Below are 17,979 nucleotides of genomic sequence, written 5' to 3' on the forward strand. Positions count from 1 at the left end.
ATATAGAATCCATCCACAAACAGAATGGTTTGTTTTCTGTAATTGAGACCAAAATTCAGCTTTTTTTTTGTTTGTTTGCTTTTATTTTTTAAATCCTCACCCACTCCCCCACTGTGTGTGTGTGCATGTGTACATGTGTCCAAATAGCACCTACTGACACTGCTGTGGCAGGAGCAGCAGTTAACCTGTAACTGTGAATGCTTTATGTCTTAGTTACCTGGATATTACATAATTAAGGTGTGCTAACTCCTGTGACTCACAATATATGAAAATACTCTTATGCCATCTAACATGAGTTAATCCAGTTGATTTTTTTAGGTCTTTTCTTGGTGTTGTTCTAAAATGGCATCTCACAAATAAACAGTATTTGTGTTGGTATCAGAAACTGACTTCAGATTTTTCTGTGATTCATTGTTCAGGAATTCTCATATCTGAACATACATCAGCTGGCAGCCTTCATTAAATATTAGCAGGGAATTTGTGTGTAGGATCTTGTCCCCCTGGTTTCTAATAGTGGAGCAAATCTGTATTTAAAACTGTTGGGAACAGGTACATGTATCAAAAAGATTATGGTTCAAATGGAGTGTGTTGGTGTAAAACATTAATACGAAAGTTTTCAACAATAAGTGAATTTGAGCAGAAATGTCTCAAAACAAAATTTTACAGAAGGATAATTCTTACCCACTTATCTTGGTCCAGCTTTTTGAACCACAAGGTCCTCATAGAAAAGCTGTTGATATATGGAATGGATGAACAGATGGGTGAAAACTGAAAATTGTAGGGCCCAGGGAGTGGTGCTTAGCAGAGCAAAGTCTAACTGGAGACCAGTAACTAGTGCTCTACCCCCAGGGTCAGAGCTGGGTCCAGTCCTGTTCAACAGCTTCATTACTGACCTGGGTGATGGGGCACAGCAAGTTTGCTGATATCACAGAGCTGGAAGTAAAGGATGATAAGCCAGAGGACCATACTGCCTTCCAGAAGGATCTCAGCACGCTTGAGAAATGGCCTGACAGGAACTACAAGAGCTTCATCCTGGAGAGGTGCAAAGTCCTGCAGCTGGGGAGGAGCAGCCCCCTGCACCAGTATCTGCTGGGGACCACCCAGCTGGGAAGCAGCTTGGCAGAAAAGGGCCTGGAGGTCCTGGTGGACACCGAGTCAGAGATGAGCTAGCAACAAGTCCTTGCAGTGAAGAAGGTGAGTGGTTCCTGCCTGATTCTGACCAGGTACTGCCAGTAGGCTGAGGGTTGACTCTTCCCTCCTACACAGTCCTGATGAGGCCACACCTGTTGTGTCCAGTTCTGGGCTTCCCGTGCCAGAGACACTGTGACATTCTGGAGAGGGTCCAGTAAAGGGCCGTGAGGATAATGAGGAAGGAAATGAAGGGATGGGAACTTCTCTCCCATGAGGAAAGGCTTACAGCTGTTTGGCCTGGAGAAGAGAAGAGGCTATGGGAAATCTTACTAAAGTGTTCCAATATCTGAAGGGATGGTGTAAAGAAGACAAAGACTCTTCAGCCGGTGCCTAGTGACAGGACAGAGGCAGTGGGCATTAACTGAAACTTAGGAGGCTCCATCTGCACATCAGGGACTGCTCTGTTTTGCTGTGAGGGTCACCATGCACTGATACTGAGTCTGTCCTTGAGATACTCAGAAGCCCTCTGAAAGTGTCCTGAGCAACTGTCTCTAAGTATCAACTACCAATAATGCAAAAGTAAACATAATTCAGCAAAAGGTTTATTAATATTCTGGAGTAGCTTTTTATAAAGTCTGTCATTAGGTTTTTTATGGGTACCCTTCTAAACAAAAGTAATTTCACTTCAAAACAAAATGTTTGCACCTGCTGTAGTGACATAAACACTGTGGGAGCTTAGTATTACCATTTTGTGTTTCAGCTATTGAAGTTTGTTCTCCTGCTTTGCAAAATATTAGCAAATCCATCAAATGCTCTTTTCTTCTTAACAAAAAACTGGTCCTGTCTCGAATTTGTCTGACTTTTTTGGCTGAGATTTTCACCGGAACTTTGGAAGTGTTCTCCAGTTATTGCAGAGTGGTTCTCCAGTTCTGTCAAAGTAGTGTGATCCTTCATCTTTCTGGAATCAGTGCTTTCAGAGGTTGTGTTTCCTGTAGGCTTTTGTGGGAAGGAACATGAGCTGTATGGTGAGCTTTCATTGAAGAAACCTTGTGGGATTGAGAAGGAATATGCATCCTCATCACCCTGATCCAGTTGGAAGGGATCATTTTTTGTGAATTCTGACTGTGTTTTCCCAGAACTGTGAAGATGCAGCAGAACTGATGTAGGACTCCAAGACTGCTTTTCTTCAGGCAGGCTGTGATTGCTGCTTTCCTGCAATTCTGTGAATCCATCAGAACTTTTCTCATCAGAACCTCCTTGCATTTCATGTGCACAAGCCTGCTTCTCATGTGGTAGCAAGTCATCTTCCTGTGTAACAAACATGAAATATTTTTTAGCTGTGTGTTCAGGCAGCAGTTGAAGAGATGATTCTTGGCTGGAATGCAGCAGCGATGGTTTTCTTACAACCTCATTCAAACCAGTATCAATGGGAGCAAAAATAAAGCCTTTGTCCTCAGATGTACTCGTGTTTCTTTGTAATGTAATGTCTGCTTCACCATGATTCTTTTCAGGGGAGTTCCTGGCTGTGTGCTCATCTGTGCTTCCTGCTGGTGCATTTTCTTTTTGTTCTGTGTGACTGAAGGTGAGGGAATGCTGTTCTCTGGGAAACAGAGAAAGCTGCAATTCATCCTTTTCAGAAGATTTTTCTGTGTCATACGTGGGGAAAGGTTTTGACTTAAATACCCTGTTACAAAAATCTGTACTTTGATTGTGGAGAGAATCAGAAATAGAGTTTTCTTCTGTTGACTCTGCCTTAATGTCTGCTTCACCATGATTCTTTTCAGGGGAATTCCTGGTTATGTGCTCATCTGTACTTTCTGCTGGTGCATTTTCTTTTTGTTCTGTGTGACTGAAGGTGGGAGAATGCTGTTCTCTGGGAAGCAGAGAAAGTTGCAGTTCATCCTCTTCAGAAGTTTTCTCCGTCTCATATTTGGAAAAAGCTTTTAATTTAGGTATCATGTTACCAAAATCTGTACTTTGATTGTGGAAAGAATCAGAAATAGTGGACTCTGCATTAATAGCTGCTTCACCATGACTCTTTCCAGGGGAGTTCCTGGCTGTGTGCTCATCTGTGCTTCCTGCTGGTGCATTTTCTTTTTGTTCTGTGTGACTGAAGGTGAGGGAATGCTGTGGTTCTCTGGGAAACAGAGAAAGCTGCAATTCATCCTCTTCAGAAGTTTTTTCTGTGTCATATTTGGGAAAAGGTTTTAATTTAAGTACCATGTTACCAAAATCTGTACTTTGATTGTGGAGAGAATCAGAAATAGAGTTTTCTTCTGTTGATTCTGCATTAGTAGAATAATCAAATGTAACTGGAATTTCTTGACTTGAAGAACTAACTGTATCTGGATCTGACACGGTCACCTGGCCACTGCTTTTATTGGTGTAAGTGGATGCTGTTTCCTGCATGGTGGTGTCTAATCCATAATTAATAGTGGTTTCAAAATAGGCACTGTTCTCATCTTCATTTTTCCCAGTCTGCTGAAGTTCAGCAGTATTGTTTGGAGACTCTGGTGGTGTTACAAACTTCTCAGTTCCACTGTCTGTGTTGGCTTCATCTAGAGGTGACTGACACACTGGCAGGTTGTCACTGACACCAGGGTGTTCCACTTCAAAGTCTGCTAAAGAGCTGCAGTCACTCATTGTGAATGGAGTCCCTTCAGCTGAAGAACTGTCACCAAATATATCAGCTGCAGCATCTTTTTCATCTGAATGTATCCTTTTACAGTCATGCTCTGTCGTGGGAAAGTTGTCTATTGTTTCATAGATGTCTAGCTTCTCAATATCTGCATCTCTTCTGAAGCTACTGGGTGAAATAAAATCTCCAACATCACTAGGTATATTTTTGTTGCCATTTAGATAAAGTTGTTCTTCACAGCTTTGCCTTCCCTGCATAAATTTTCTAGTGTGCCTGGGTTTTTTATGTGAAAGAGCACCTTTTCTTTCTGGAGAATCTGGTGTAGCTTTTGTGATCTCAGAGTGCAGCAGACCAGAGTTGTTTCTTACTTTGCTGTTTGGTGTTATTTCGTTGCTGTTCTGGTAATCCGTCCTTACAAAAAACAGTCCAGTATCAGAAACATTTATGCTTTCATTACTGTCAGTACTAGTTTGGGCTTTTGAAAACACTGGCATTTTCTTCATGTTGATCTCAGTATTGCTTTGTTTCTTGTACTCTGCTTTGGGATTTGGTGAATGTACACCACTGCCAGTGACATTTTCATACACAGTAGAAGCTTCTGTAGGGAAAGTCCATGTGTTTCTTAAAGAATTCTTATCACAATTGAATGTATTGCGCTGCATATTTGTTGGCTTGCTTGCAGAAGAGTCTCTGCTCAAGGTTTCTTCTGAAAAAGCTTGGTTAGAATACGTGTGTTCTGAACCTGAATTTTTGTTCCTGCGCATGAGTCTCCACAGCCTCTCCAGGTAGGGTCTAGCAAAAGCACCCAGACAAAAAGCACAAACAAATGTAATGACCACAGAGAGGGAGACAGCCAGTGCAAAGTTTGGCTCTGTATTTTTCTCTCTAAAAAGGGTGTCCCTGGTTTTTCTAACCAAAAATGCTGACACTCCTTCTTTCACCTCTATATTGTAAATCAGATATTTCTCTTTTGTTGTATTAAAAAGACACAAATATAATCCTTCAGCAGTTTTATCAGCATTGTATATCACTAAATTATTCATTTTATCCAGTGTCATATGAGGAAGACTGTGAGTTTTTGAAATTCTGCCCTTAGGTGTCCACCAAGAGACTCCATTGCCTGAAATGAAAGAAAATATAAACTCAGTCTTTGTTAAAAGCATAGTATACATGGGTATGTTGTTAAGAATATACTCTGGACTATCTTTCATAATTTTAACAGTTTATTATAAGCTTCATTTTCCTTTTATCCATCCTAAGTAATTTTACATGGTATGAAGTCTGTTAAAGCGTATTACAGGCCTGTCCCAACTGCCTCCCATCTAAAAACAGAGTACATGTGGGGTCTTAATCGTAGACTTTACCAGAAAAATGGTAATGTGAGGAAGGAGGTCACTGAAATAATCTAAGCAAGTTCAGAGTTGTTCTACAAACACCTCCTGATCTTCCTTGTGGAGGACACATCTACAGCCAGCTGCTCTGCAGCCTGGCCATGGTCACTGTGTGCAGCTGGGGGATAAAACATCACCTCTTAATTGCCAGTGTTGCAACCACTGTGATTTTCCTGTAGTTCCTCATCTGACTGCAGCAAAAAAAATCTGTAAATTAAGGGAATTTATACAGACTGAGCAATTGTTCCAAACTTGAGTTTGTGTGGGCCATGGCTGGTTGTTGTCTTTTAGCAATTTGTTTCAAAGTTGCATTTTTGGCTTTGTCTTTGCATCAGCTTTTGCTCCCAGCTGAGTTTTGCTGCAATGCAATGTGTTGATTTAATCCAGGTTTCTGTGACTTTTCTTGTAAACAGAGCATGTGGCATTTCTGATAGGTCCTGCATATTTTCATTGTGGATGAATTATTCCCAGGGGGAAAGCCTTACCACCTCCAAGTGCTATTAGGCCATTAGAGTTAAACCATTTTGCCTTATGGCACATGGCAAATACACCTTCTGCTCTGAGTTTGGTCTTAGTTTTCCATCTGCATAGTAAGACTTGGCTCTTTAGAATTTGTTGCTTATATTCTCAATGTTCTCTATTAATTTTAAATGTAAGTGAAGTGTGTGCTACAGTGTCTGTACTTCTTTAGAAGAGCTAGAAATCTTTTTCCCTGCAAATAAACCTTTAATTCATTTTGCTGTAACTGAACACTGAAAACTATTGCATCCTGCTTGGTTTTCTACATGCCTCAGAAGTGCCACCCTGCTGTTTGGTCCTTTGTTTCAGTCCAAAATGAACCAATGCATTTGCAATGCATTTCTCACTGAAACATATTTGTATGGAATTTAGCATCACTTCCTCCTTTAATGTAAGGAAGGGGATGAAGACTCAGGAAACCTAACTTTCAAATGTTCTAAGCAGAATACTACTTTCTAATGAAATATTTTTGCATGTTAAACTGTTATTTTTAAACAGTGTCTTTAGAAAGACACTTTTAAAACCAGATTTATTTGATCATTTTGCATTCTTTTGGATTTTAGCAGCATTTGAATGGAGTGCCTGATTTACGTACCCCTTATGTTGTCCCAGTTACAGGTCAGCACTGATGTGTTCCCTGTTGGGATTGTAGCCCTTTTGAGCAAAACATTGTCCCTGCAGTTTAAATGGAAACTTGAAAGATACAGGAGAGGTTTCTGAGGGTTGTTGGCAGACTTATTGTAGGAAAGGCTCCATTTCTGCCTTGTGGAGTCAAAGACAAAATGAAAGAACTCTTTAAAAGCATTTAGCCTGTAGTTAAATATCCAGGCATTCTTTGAGAAATACACTTCAAGTTGAAAAAAGTTCAAACTGACTAGTATCTGTGGTAGAGGGATTGTCAGAGCATTTTCACGGAGATCCACGACCTATTTGGAAACAACACAGAATTAATTTGATAAGGCTTACAGTGGAATTCTTATTGCAACATCTTACAACAGTGTTTCAGTGTACAAGCAATTCTGATTTCTGTGAATCTGCTTAGGATTTCAGTAATATTCTAAGCTTTTTAATATAGATGAAAAGTTTAAATGGTGGTGTTTAGATTTCTCCCATTGTAGACTTACCTCTGTGTAAATAGGGAGCTGCAGAGCTCTTGCCATGGAAGGTATGGGGGTAGAAAAGGACATGTATTGTTATGGATTGGTTTGTGGCATAGAGAAATTGTGATTTTATGGTTATATCTATTACATTTCAGCATGTGTGTTTTCCTACATATAAAAAGGAAATATATAAAATATTATTTTCACCATTTTCTCTAGTTTTTAAATTCTACACTAGTATTATAATCAGAACCATATAATCATGCTGAATAGTTGGTAAATGATATCTTTAATGATTACCATAAAATATTAAAATATTAAAATATTAAGCTGTATTGCTTAACAACCTGTAATTTGTTGAGATCTCTGAAGGCATCTGGATGAATTTTAGTTATCTTGTTGTTTCGCAGGTCAATGTCCTTCAGCTGTGAGCAGTTCTGAAAATCCTTTGGGTCAATCTGTTCTATGGCATTGGATGACATATGGACAGTTTGTAAAGACTGCAGGAGGCCTAGCCCTAGAAGAAAAAAATCCCTATTTTACATTTCATATTCTTGTTTTCTAAAGTGCATCAAGTGTCTTTATAAAATACTTTGCCACAAAATTCCTTCCATTCCTCACTATTGCAATGAGTGGCTGCAGCCTTTGTGTTATGCCTTTCCTAGTCAAGGGTGTCGCATTCTAAAAGCTGCATAGCATCCACAGCTGGCACATTAAAACATTCACAGTCAATGGATGTCTTAAAAATTGACACTTTCATAAAAGCCACTAGCGTTTCTTTGTGCTATCACAATGATTCTGACTTTGATCTCTGTACTTGGAGCAAGCTTCTCTGGAGAACTGGAGGTAGGAGAGGAGTGTGAAAAGTTTAGAGTATATTGAGTTGACAAGATCCAAATATGCTAATTGCAAGTAAAAGATAGAGATGCAAAAGGTGATACAGTATCTCCTATCCACTTGCATGTGCATTTTCATGGGAGTTTTTCATATGTGGAATTACTTGAACTGTATTTCTAGAATGTAAAACCAAATGAAAACAAAACCATGTTGTTGTCTGTGCCTATCTGCCTGTGAATTATGAAGAATGACAGTAAATTCTTCAGTGTATCCCAGTTACAGTGACATCCACCTTGCATAAGGAACACTTTTGTTTGCTGGAGACACCTAATTGTTTTGAGGTGCTGTGAAGGCAGCCCCTGAAGCTCCAGCCTGCAGGGTCCAGTGGAAAGGCAGGCCCTTGAACACTCAGCATGCCCACTGATATTCAACACCACAGTGCCACTCTGAAGGGATTTTTGATCATACACTATTGTTGAGAAGCTACTGGTTCTTAACAATTTTGCCCTTGGTGTCACCTTGTTTTCCAGAAACCTCTTTTCTCAGACAGCAGTTCTGTTTGCTGAGTAACTGATCTTTGGGTTTATTGTGAAAAGCAGAGAGGATGATTCACTCCTGGTATAAAACTAGAGGTGGGTGATAGGAAAGGCATGCAGAAGTTCTGGCACTTCATAAATTCATCAGTGTACCTACATGAGGAATTGTACTGTGGCTACTTCCCTGAATTTAAGTTTGTGCCAAAAATATACACTGGTATGGCAACAGTGGGCAGCAGCCTTACTCCTGGGGGGAGGGTTTTTCTGTGGGAAACCTCTGGTATAGACCTGCATATTGTGTTTTCTTTCCAGAGCTTAAACCTCAGAATTTTAGTGAAGTACTTTGGACAAGAATAAGGTTCTGAACATGTATTTAAATGAATATAGGATTTAAGTATAACTTGAAATATGGTGGTACCATGCATAGCAATTTGAACTTAAAAAACTGAGTCTCTTATAGAAGAGGATTGATCTGTCTGACCTTCTGAGGCATCCTATAATGGGCAGTCATATTTATCTAAATCCAACAAAATATTTTTTATCTATATCAAAACAAATCAAATATTAATAGATATATTTTAAAATGTAAGCTTTTCTGTACTGTCTATTCAGATACCTTGTCTATACACACACTACAAAATCATTAAATGAAATGGCTTTCCTGTGTGCCAGAGAATTATTTAATAGCAGAAAAGGAGAAAAACTGAACTTTCATGATCCTGTGTAGGGGCAAATATATTATCTTTGTGTGACTTTGTGGGATAAGTGGCATTTTTGTTTGTCATCACTTGTCCTCCTGTATTTTCAAACTCTCATTAATTTGATGGTGTTATCAAACATCAATAAATTCTACATATTGTATAGGACAGGGCTGCTCATCTGGTAGCTTCTGGTTCGTTTAAACTGTTTGGTCACTGTGACTGATCCCTGGATGAGGCTGAGCTGCCCAGCATAGTTCAGTGACCAGCAAAGCCCTTCTCAAAGTCTCTCGAAGCCTTGCACCCCTCTCCTGTTACTCGCTGTGACTGAGTATTAACCAACACTAAGCAAAATTGTTAGTAATAAAATGTTTTCCTGTCTCTGAAATACCCAAACTGCAGGAAGAATTTAAGAGTGTTGATTTCCTTCTGAAGGGTATTTGAAATTAATGATCTGTAATATTTTTGGTGTTAAAGTCCATGACTGGGATGTGGAGGCTGGTAGCTTTCCAAAGATCCATACTCCCCCTTTCTATACAACAAGTAAGAATACTACTTGGGCTCTTAAAGGATAAAACTGGTTGTATTTGACTGCTGTTAATGCAGTACAGTTGCTAACACTGTAGTAAAAAACCTAACAAAGTAAACAAACAACCGATTTACTTCTGCCTCTGTATTTGCCAGTGGAACTTCCCCTCACCTGAAGTATAATAAAATGAGAAAGTCACAGTCTGGATTCAGTAAGATGTGTGAATTATATCCAAAGCCAACCTACCCCTTGGGAATCAAGTCTTTAAAGATTTTTGAAATGCTTACCTCTTGGAACCGTATTAAGATTATTTCTTTCAAGTGACAATACTTTCAAAGCAGGCAGGAGACGATCAACCATGCTGTAGTTTTTAGACCCGTGTGCAGGTGCAGGCATTTCCAGTGTGAGGGTGTGGATGGCATTACCACTGAGGTTTAGAGTTTCTAAATTGGGTAAATTTGTACAAGTAGTTAAGGTGAGTTGAGAAATCAGGTTGTTACTGAGGTTCAGGTGTTTTAGCATCCACTCTTCATTTCTTCCATCAGAGCACACAAAAGTTTTAATATTATTGTAACTGAAATCAGCTGTTACTGCTGTTTGTGATGTATCTTCTGGAACAGTAGACATTCTGGTAGAAGAGCAATTGAGCAAGAGCTGCCCATCCCACCGGCACTCTGAACGGCGATGTGTAGCAGGAAGGATCCTCTGGGACTTGGCTCCCACTGATCCAGGAAGATTAAAGTAAAGGACCACAGCTATGACATGCAAGTGATAGTTATCCATAGTATCTATATGTAAAATGTAGAATTATGGTTAAATTCAGCACAACAAGGATAGAAAGCATAAAGAGTTTGACATTAAAAAAAAAATCAACACCGAATAACCACAGCATTACCAACATTCCGCCTTGAACATTCAGTTTTGGAGTCTTATTTTCAAAAAGAGCATTCATAAACCGGTAACCTCCCTCCTCCCCCCATCTATCCCAAAAACAATTAGAACCTTTTTTTTTCCTTTTCCAGCCTTTTGGTCGAGAAACACAACTTCTTGGGAGCTTGAGATCTAACAACAGTGGAGACTTTTGAACTCTGCTTCAGGTATTGCACACAATTACACTGAGCAAAGTCCACCACGTACAATCTATGACAAACAGGTGTGGAACAATTTTTATCCTTCCAGCTGTCATATCAATAACACAACAATGTATTTTTAATGAAAAACTATATTCTTACAAATAACACTTCTGGACTGCAGCTGCATCTTAGAATTTATTGTTTTATTTCAAAACAAGCATTTGAAATTCTACTGCCTTTCACCCACTGGAACAACCACCACACTTAGAGATGGTGAGAGCTCTTCACAGGCAAGTTGTTTCAGCATACCCAGTATGGCATTTTACAGAGGCATGTAGAATACACTTTATACATGCAGAATCTTAAGTGCATCTGTGGGACTGAAATAAACAGTGTTCCACTCAATGTTTTAAATACATATAGAAAAATGTACCTTAGGCAGTTAGAAGATAAACAAGTAAATGCTCAACAGAGGCATGTGTGGTACCAACATTTCTCAAACTGTATAATATAAATATAAAATATATTAACAATATATAGTGGCTAGCAAATTTGATAATTTATTTCATTTGGTATTTATGATTGGTTTTGCTACATTTTGACCAAAAAAATCCACACTTCAAAAACAATTCTGCAGATCATGATTTAAGAGTACCTTTGTGACAAATCTTTCAGCTGCACATTGCACACAGTATTTTAAAAAGAACTCTTGATAATTACAAGAATCCAATACTAGCATATAGGCATGTCAGTATTAATCAGTGAAGAGCTTTAATATGTGTTTAACCTACTTGACCAAGGTAGTATCTGTTATTTTCAACCTGTACTTCAGCTTTGAGGATACTCCTCTTTATATTTTTTAATATGTGTTTGCATTTGTATACATAAAGTGACAAACTTCCATTAGCATGAGAGTGAAAATTCTAAAAACGTTAGTTCATTTCCTCCTTTTAACTCTAACAGATACTAATTGAGGCACTGCTTAGCAGCAGAGGTGGGTGTAAAGCAGCAAAATGAGTGTTGAAGTGTTTAGTAACTATTAACTCTGATAAAACTATAAGGTCCATGAAGGAAGTATGCAAAATGTTAGTACTTCCCCACAATCTTTAATGTGAGAACTCCGTGGTTTTTGCTACATTATATTCTGCTTATTCTGTTTGTCAGAACAGCTCCATTGCTGTGCAGCCCCAAAAATGCAACAACTACTGAGCACCAAAATCTGGTTTGCCTTTGAGCAGTGAGCGAAATATGACTCCTCTGACCTCCCCCATGTGCCATAATGCCTGACTGAAGAACACCCCTCCAAAAATCACTTCCACCTATACACATTCTGCATGAGTGCTTACTGCCTGCCACTAAATTCAGAAACTGGGACCTTGGATATTAATTTCTTGTTACAGCAGGAGCTGATTTGTGATTTATGGAATCCTAGGTACTTTGAGCACTGTAAAACGTGGCTAGATAGTTTATCTTCTAGTTATCTTCAAATAATCAATTCTGAAGTTAATGTGTAAAACTCACATAATTTTTAGGTAAAGAAGTGCATGCTTATCAAAAAACTTGTCAAAAAGCTGTTACAAAATCACTTTGAGACCTCCAATATTAAGGTTACTTGACACTACTGCAAAACAAAGCTGTTTTAAACTGAAGAAATACATGGGGTGAGGAAAGAGGGAATCTTATAAATAGCTGGTCTATTTTTAGCACAAAACACCTCACTGTTGCCAAAGCAGTTGGAAGGCTCTAATAGGCCCCAGTTCACCATAGTTTCACTGCTGACAAATTCTGGTACACATCTATTTACCCTGATGTCCTACCACCTCATTAATTATTACAGACCTGCAGTTTAACTTCAGAATTTAAAGTTTTGATTTTCTCAGTAATGCATCAGTACTGACATTTATGAGGAAGGAGAGATCTAACTCAGACACTGCTGCAACAGTTATACTCAGATTATTACCTACTGATTAATGGACTCAGACACTATTCACATTAGAACACCCAGGAAAACACTATTTTTGGGTAGTAAGCAAGTTGTAAGTACATTTTAAAAAATGTACTTTTACTATAAACACGTTTTATAAGTACTTCACATAAATTAAGCAACTGCAGAATGCATTAACTGCACAGATAGAATGGAAGTTCAAGCAACACTTCAATAACCACAAGACTACTTCAAAATTCAAGTTAAATTTCCATACTCAGTATTACTTTGCAAATAGTATTTATGATAGCATAATTTTTTAACAACGTGAGAACGAATACATGGCAAAAATAATGCAATATTTTAAAGTGAATCTGCCACTACTCCTCTTAGTACACATCTGGTAAGCCACCTAAGTTTGGGGTAAATCAATGTATCAAAAAGAAAGAAGAGAAAAGTCTGCCACTTCAGCCATCCTAGGAAAATCTATTTCCAACAAGAAGTTGACATTCCTGTGGAAGTACTTGAGACGTAGGACAAAAACCTCCTCTAGAGACAACTGTAGGCAGTAGAGCTGATGCCAAGATCATGTTCTTTACATATATTCTACTGATCCAAATTCAAGAAGGTACTTCAGTATGCATGTACACTGAAAGCTTTCAGATTCAGTGCCACTATTGCAGCTAACAGCACGATGTCCTAACATTGCTGACCGTAACAGCCTTTCCTTAAAAATACTGTGTAAGAAATGTTAGTATAAACCGCTGTAAAAAAAGAAACCCTGGAAGGCATGCAAAACACCAAGTGGCCCGTGCCAGGAGCAGCTGTTTCAGTGCGTGGCTCCACAGGGGTTGGCAGAGGTCTGGCAGCCCATGTTGTGCCCGGTGACCTGGACCTTGAAGAGCGTCCCGTCGGCGCACATGCACAGCTTGAAGCGCAGCCAGTTGCCGTTGCTGAACTGATCCCCGTAGGAAGAGCTCGGCAGCCGTGTCGGGCTGACCATCACACTTCCGTTCAGGATGATGCTGTTTTCCTATTAGGAGAGGAAAAAAAATAAATTGGAGAATTACAACTTTTAATGTAAATAAGGCAGATTGCTTTTGAGGACAAACTGCTTTAATGGATAAGTAACATCTCTAGCATGGCTGTAGAATCAACAATAATAAAAAAGGTATGTGTACAAATATTTAATTTTTTAATGAAAATTATAGTGATGCCTATGGGTTTCTAGTCAGCAATGTACTTTGCTATTCCAGTGGGGGATTGATATGGAGAAAGACAGCAGTAGGGTGACTTTTCATGTTACATTCTTATTAGCAATTGCAGTAAATGTAAAATATGGACATGAAACAGGCAATTGAATTCATACATGAAATTCATTCACACTTGAAAGTGCATATACCTCTATTTTTATCCTTTTTTTCCATCACTGCACATATACTGCCATCTTAATCTCCAAAAATCTTAAAGGAATGCTAGTGAGTCTTACAGCAGCAGCACAGAAGGCAATGCTCCAAACTATATGCACTGCTCGTCTGGCAAAGGTTGTCAACCCTGGTTAAGCTTCCAGAGGAAATTTACTCCCTTTGGTATTGATGTCAATAGCTTAGCTTCAACTGCATAGTAGGTTTTTGGTGTCTTAACAGTAGTAAATCAGTGTTACCTGAAGCTACTCAACCACTACTTAACAGCAAAGTAATAAATCATCTATTTAAATCCTACTAAATATACTGACTTGTATGCATAAGTAAATTATATAAAATTTGAAGCTATATAAAGCTACATCAGTTTACTATCAGCCTAAATTTGAAACTAAGCTGTTAAAAAAAATTGCTTCGATTTGAAGTACTTACTGCTTTAAGTTCCATGTTTCCACCCATTCGAAACTCAATTGTCTTGCCTGTGATGAAAACACCTTCATTCCCCCGGACAATGGCACGACCATCAACCTTTATGTTTAGATCACTGGTTGCATTGCTGGTAATCTAAGAACACAACCAAAAAAACTGTATTATGGATTAGTGACTATGTGCCACTTGTGTTTGTCTGAGTAACTTTAATTACCCTGAAAGCAGTGCTGTGCAATTTAATAAAAAACTTGAATTTCCCTTCTGCCCACTAGCTTCTGCATATTTGTTATTTTCCATGGTGAATTTCAAAACAGAATTTTGGAAGGTACGTAAAATTAATTTTTTGTATAAAGACAACAATTCATATGACAATTTTATGGGATACACAGCTAGCACTTGTACCAAATATGGGCTTCCTGCTAAAACAGATTATGTAAATTTACCCCTCTGTTTTCACTGAATCTGTTCCTCCTATCTATTTATAGTTGTGTTTTTTCTGCAACAGGGTTGCTCAGTGCTTCCAAAGGCACACTCAACCCCCTATAAAACCACTAACTCTACTCTTACACAAACAAACAATGGGCTGTATTCTCATTACTTACAAAAAATAAGAAACATACCCTCTCTGTAGAGGCCTTTTGTACATTCAAGATTTTAACTCCATTTGGCAGATGAAACTCATGAGTTTCATAGTCGGTGCTGAACAAAGTATTTTGTGTTCGTGGGTCAACAAATTCCATGCCAATATCACTGGTGATAGAAGTTTTGTCTTTTTCCACACTAAGCTTGGTTGTTCCTTGCTGAAATACAATCTTCAGAAACAAAGGCATGAATTTAATGATGTTTCAAATGTAACATTTATCAGCAGTGTGAGTGTAATTCTCTAGTGTGGCTCACACACTTTCAATTCATGGTATAACTTACAGGCTGATTATTGCCAGTGATCACCAAGTCTTCGTTCCGTCTCCCTCCCACAGTGCTTTTATATAAGGGATGGATAACGCCCATGTCAGACACCTGCTTGAACCGCAGCAAGCCACTCTCATGGAATTCCATGCTGTCACAACCATTGGGACCAATTCTTATCACTGCCCAGATAACCAGGGTAATCTGAAAGAGAAACACATTTTCAAGGATTATGTTGATTGTTCAATTATTTTATTAATTAGATGTTTTATTTGAACAATTATTAATGTCAGTGTTAAAGTGAGCTTTAAGTGTGAGTTGACTTTAGTTTGCTCCTACTGAAAACATCATAACACATTTAATTATGAAAAGCATTTAAAATTAGTTTTAGACTTACTCGAAACAGTAACTGAAATGATTTATATATATATTATATATATGAAATAGATATGAAATATTAAATCACATCCATACTTACATATTTTTTCTGTTTAAGGGTAATAATTAATTAAACAAATTTCCTGAACAGTTCAGCTTGGTATATATATAACATGTTGAACTGCAAGAATGCATCCTCCCAGATGGATGTGCAATTATGAAAAATAATTTGTTACTTCTCATTGAACACGCAATAAAAATGTGATGATTAGAACAATGAAGCTTTAAAGTACAGTGGCTTGTTAATTCTGAATGTTCACATACAGTTCTGTAACATAAAATATAACCATGTTTTATATGCCATATAATCCTGAATGCATATATACTAATAACACTTCTCATGAGGTGACCATTAAATACTCATGCCTGAACTTACACCATTCTTCCATCTAACCTTGCTCAGACTAAAAAAGAACTAAAAAGAGAGAAGAAAAATGAGAATCTCCTTCAGTATGTTTTAAGTCCTCAGCCATACTGGAAACTTTTTTTTACTGAACTGTCAAAATGAAGTATGACCTAATGTTGCTCACACTATAGCTATTATACTCACGATCAGATTGATGACAGCCAAAATAAAAAGAACAACAATCACACATATGGCCAAGTTGCCTTTCCTGCCACGTAACCCTGTCTTATGGAGACGGTCTTCATCAATTGGGATGTATCCTGCTTTGAAGTTACTGTTGTGCTCCTTATTAACATTCCTGCGTTCCACAGCCTTCTCTCGCATAGACTTCTTCACCGGGCCGTTAGAGCTTTGCTGTAACACAAGGCACGGGTCAGCTTTAAAAGGCATGCAAATTAGCTACAATGGCATACACATATGTATGCAAAAAATGTAAATTGACTAGTGGGATATACTGGATATTACGTTCAGTATTAGATTTAAGTCTGGCACCCAGCTGTCAGAATAAGCGCTTAGAACCACAGCAACCTCTGCTAGCACAATGACTTAAGTTTAAAATCCAGATACTTTCAGACAATGTATGGCTTTATATCTCATTTTTATCATGGCAGATAGGAATTATTAATTATATTGTTACAGTTAATAAACTAAAACCAGCTACTAAGAAATTCATTACCTCTCAGGGTATTGTTTACCTCTCAGGGGCAGGTCATCTGCCAATACACAGGATTTTAGTTGTGCTCATATGTGATAGACTCCCAGTGACTATTCAAAAAGAGTAGTGGATACAGTTTTTAAATTAGTTTGACAGCACAGGGTTTGTGTTCAGCTCCGGTTGCTTGCATGCAGCATTGATAAAGATACTGTGAGGCCTCAAACCTGGCATGGGGCACTTGGCCAGAGTAGCTTTCTTGTAATAATCTGAAGTTATGAGATTGTAAGGGATATCCTGTCAACGTAACAAAGTAATAGAGGAAACTCTTGTAGGTATTCATAGTAAAAATAAAGCTTTAATGTATTTTCGTAGCTGTTCAAAATTTTGTTCCACTTCCCTTGAATGGAACAGTTTGTTATTTAGGGATTCACATCTTCAAAGAAGGAGTTTGATCTTTCGGATGGAATTAAGTTTGTTCACTTGAAATGAACCCTAAAACTACTCCTTAAGTAACTACACTTGCACATATCCACACTGATGCAACGAGTAACAACACCGTATTTTCTTCTGCTGTTGAAGAACTATTAAGAGATTGTGTTGACAAAGGTGCTTGACCTGGACGAGTCTGTGGAGGCTTCGCAGCCTCGGATATGTTCTGGGCTCCCTGTGACCCTGCCGAGCCCACAGGAGCTGCGGAGTCCCGCAGGCACCCACGGCTGCCTCCCGCCCCTCGGCAGCGCCAAGCGCCCCGACAGGCGCGGCGGCGGCGTCCGCGCACCGCTCCAACGCCAGGCGCCTCACACAGAGCACAAAGTGTTTCTGTCTGTCACACACCCACGCCTGCGGGCAGGACGGCGCCGCTCCGGGCCCCGCCCGGACAGCAGGCTCGGGCCGTCTCTCCCCGAGCCCGTCCCGTCCGAACACTGTCCGGGCACAAGGCGGGAAGGGCCGCCCGAGCGCCGTTTCTCCCCTCCCCAGCCGGAGCACTCCGGCACCACACCAGCCTCGCCCACCGCGGAGAAAATGGCGCCCCCGCCCGCGCTTCCCCTCCGCGAGCAGCACCCCCGGCCGGACCGCCTGCTCCCCGCGGCCCCGCTCCCCCGTGGCCCCGGCGGAGACGGCGCCGCGCCTCGCCGTGCCCGCGTCCCGCTGCGGACGGACCTGCTCGGGGGCGGCCGCCGCCATCTTTCCCCGCCGCCGCCGCCGCTGCGCGGGGCCCGCGAGCGCCCCCACGTGCCGCTCCGCGCGCCGGATCCCCGCGGCTCGCGCGCACCGTCGTTATCCAGCAGCGTCACCTGGCGGCCGCGAACCGTCCACGCGCCCCGCGAGGCGCCTCGCAGCCCCCCCC

General features: G+C 39.9%; 2 protein-coding genes across 2 annotated transcripts; both read right to left on the reverse strand.

The window, feature by feature from the left end:
- Positions 1 to 1,717: 1,717 nt before the first annotated feature.
- On the reverse strand, positions 1,718 to 10,162 carry LRRC66 (leucine rich repeat containing 66). Its single transcript, XM_059470106.1, has 5 exons — positions 9,667 to 10,162; positions 7,127 to 7,296; positions 6,275 to 6,605; positions 3,207 to 4,889; positions 1,718 to 2,675 (listed from the first exon to the last, which is right to left on the reverse strand). The coding sequence occupies exons 1-5, from the start codon at positions 10,160 to 10,162 to the stop codon at positions 1,888 to 1,890; spliced, it is 3,468 nt and encodes a 1,155-aa protein (XP_059326089.1). The 3' UTR covers positions 1,718 to 1,887.
- A 472-nt stretch (positions 10,163 to 10,634) lies between these two features.
- On the reverse strand, positions 10,635 to 17,930 carry SGCB (sarcoglycan beta). The gene is made up of 6 exons (XM_059470594.1): positions 17,793 to 17,930; positions 16,121 to 16,330; positions 15,151 to 15,336; positions 14,847 to 15,038; positions 14,230 to 14,361; positions 10,635 to 13,409 (listed from the first exon to the last, which is right to left on the reverse strand). Exons 1-6 carry the CDS (start codon positions 17,814 to 17,816, stop codon positions 13,206 to 13,208), a joined length of 948 nt encoding a protein of 315 aa, XP_059326577.1. The 5' UTR covers positions 17,817 to 17,930; the 3' UTR covers positions 10,635 to 13,205.
- Between the last annotated feature and the right edge of the window lie 49 nt (positions 17,931 to 17,979).

The sequence above is a fragment of the Ammospiza nelsoni genome, chromosome 4, assembly GCF_027579445.1.
Source record: "Ammospiza nelsoni isolate bAmmNel1 chromosome 4, bAmmNel1.pri, whole genome shotgun sequence".
In the NCBI taxonomy this organism is placed as follows: Eukaryota; Metazoa; Chordata; class Aves; order Passeriformes; family Passerellidae; genus Ammospiza; species Ammospiza nelsoni.

Bases quoted from the DNA above. Each gene is read 5' to 3' on its own strand.
- LRRC66 (XM_059470106.1), bottom strand. From the start codon at position 10,162: ATGGATAACTATCACTTGCATGTCATAGCTGTGGTCCTTTACTTTAAT. The intron at 6,606-7,126 runs GTTGTTAAGCAA...GTTTCCAAATAG, and splicing joins GAGATCTCAACAAATTACAG to GTCGTGGATCTCCGTGAAAA. The intron at 4,890-6,274 runs GTACGTAAATCA...CTTTCATTTCAG, and splicing joins TAACTGGGACAACATAAGGG to GCAATGGAGTCTCTTGGTGG.
- SGCB (XM_059470594.1), bottom strand. From the start codon at position 17,816: ATGGCGGCGGCCGCCCCCGAGCAG. The intron at 16,331-17,792 runs GTCCGTCCGCAG...CTTGTGTTACAG, and splicing joins CGGCGGCCGCCCCCGAGCAG to CAAAGCTCTAACGGCCCGGT. The intron at 15,337-16,120 runs GTGAGTATAATA...TTTCTCTTTCAG, and splicing joins TGGCTGTCATCAATCTGATC to ATTACCCTGGTTATCTGGGC.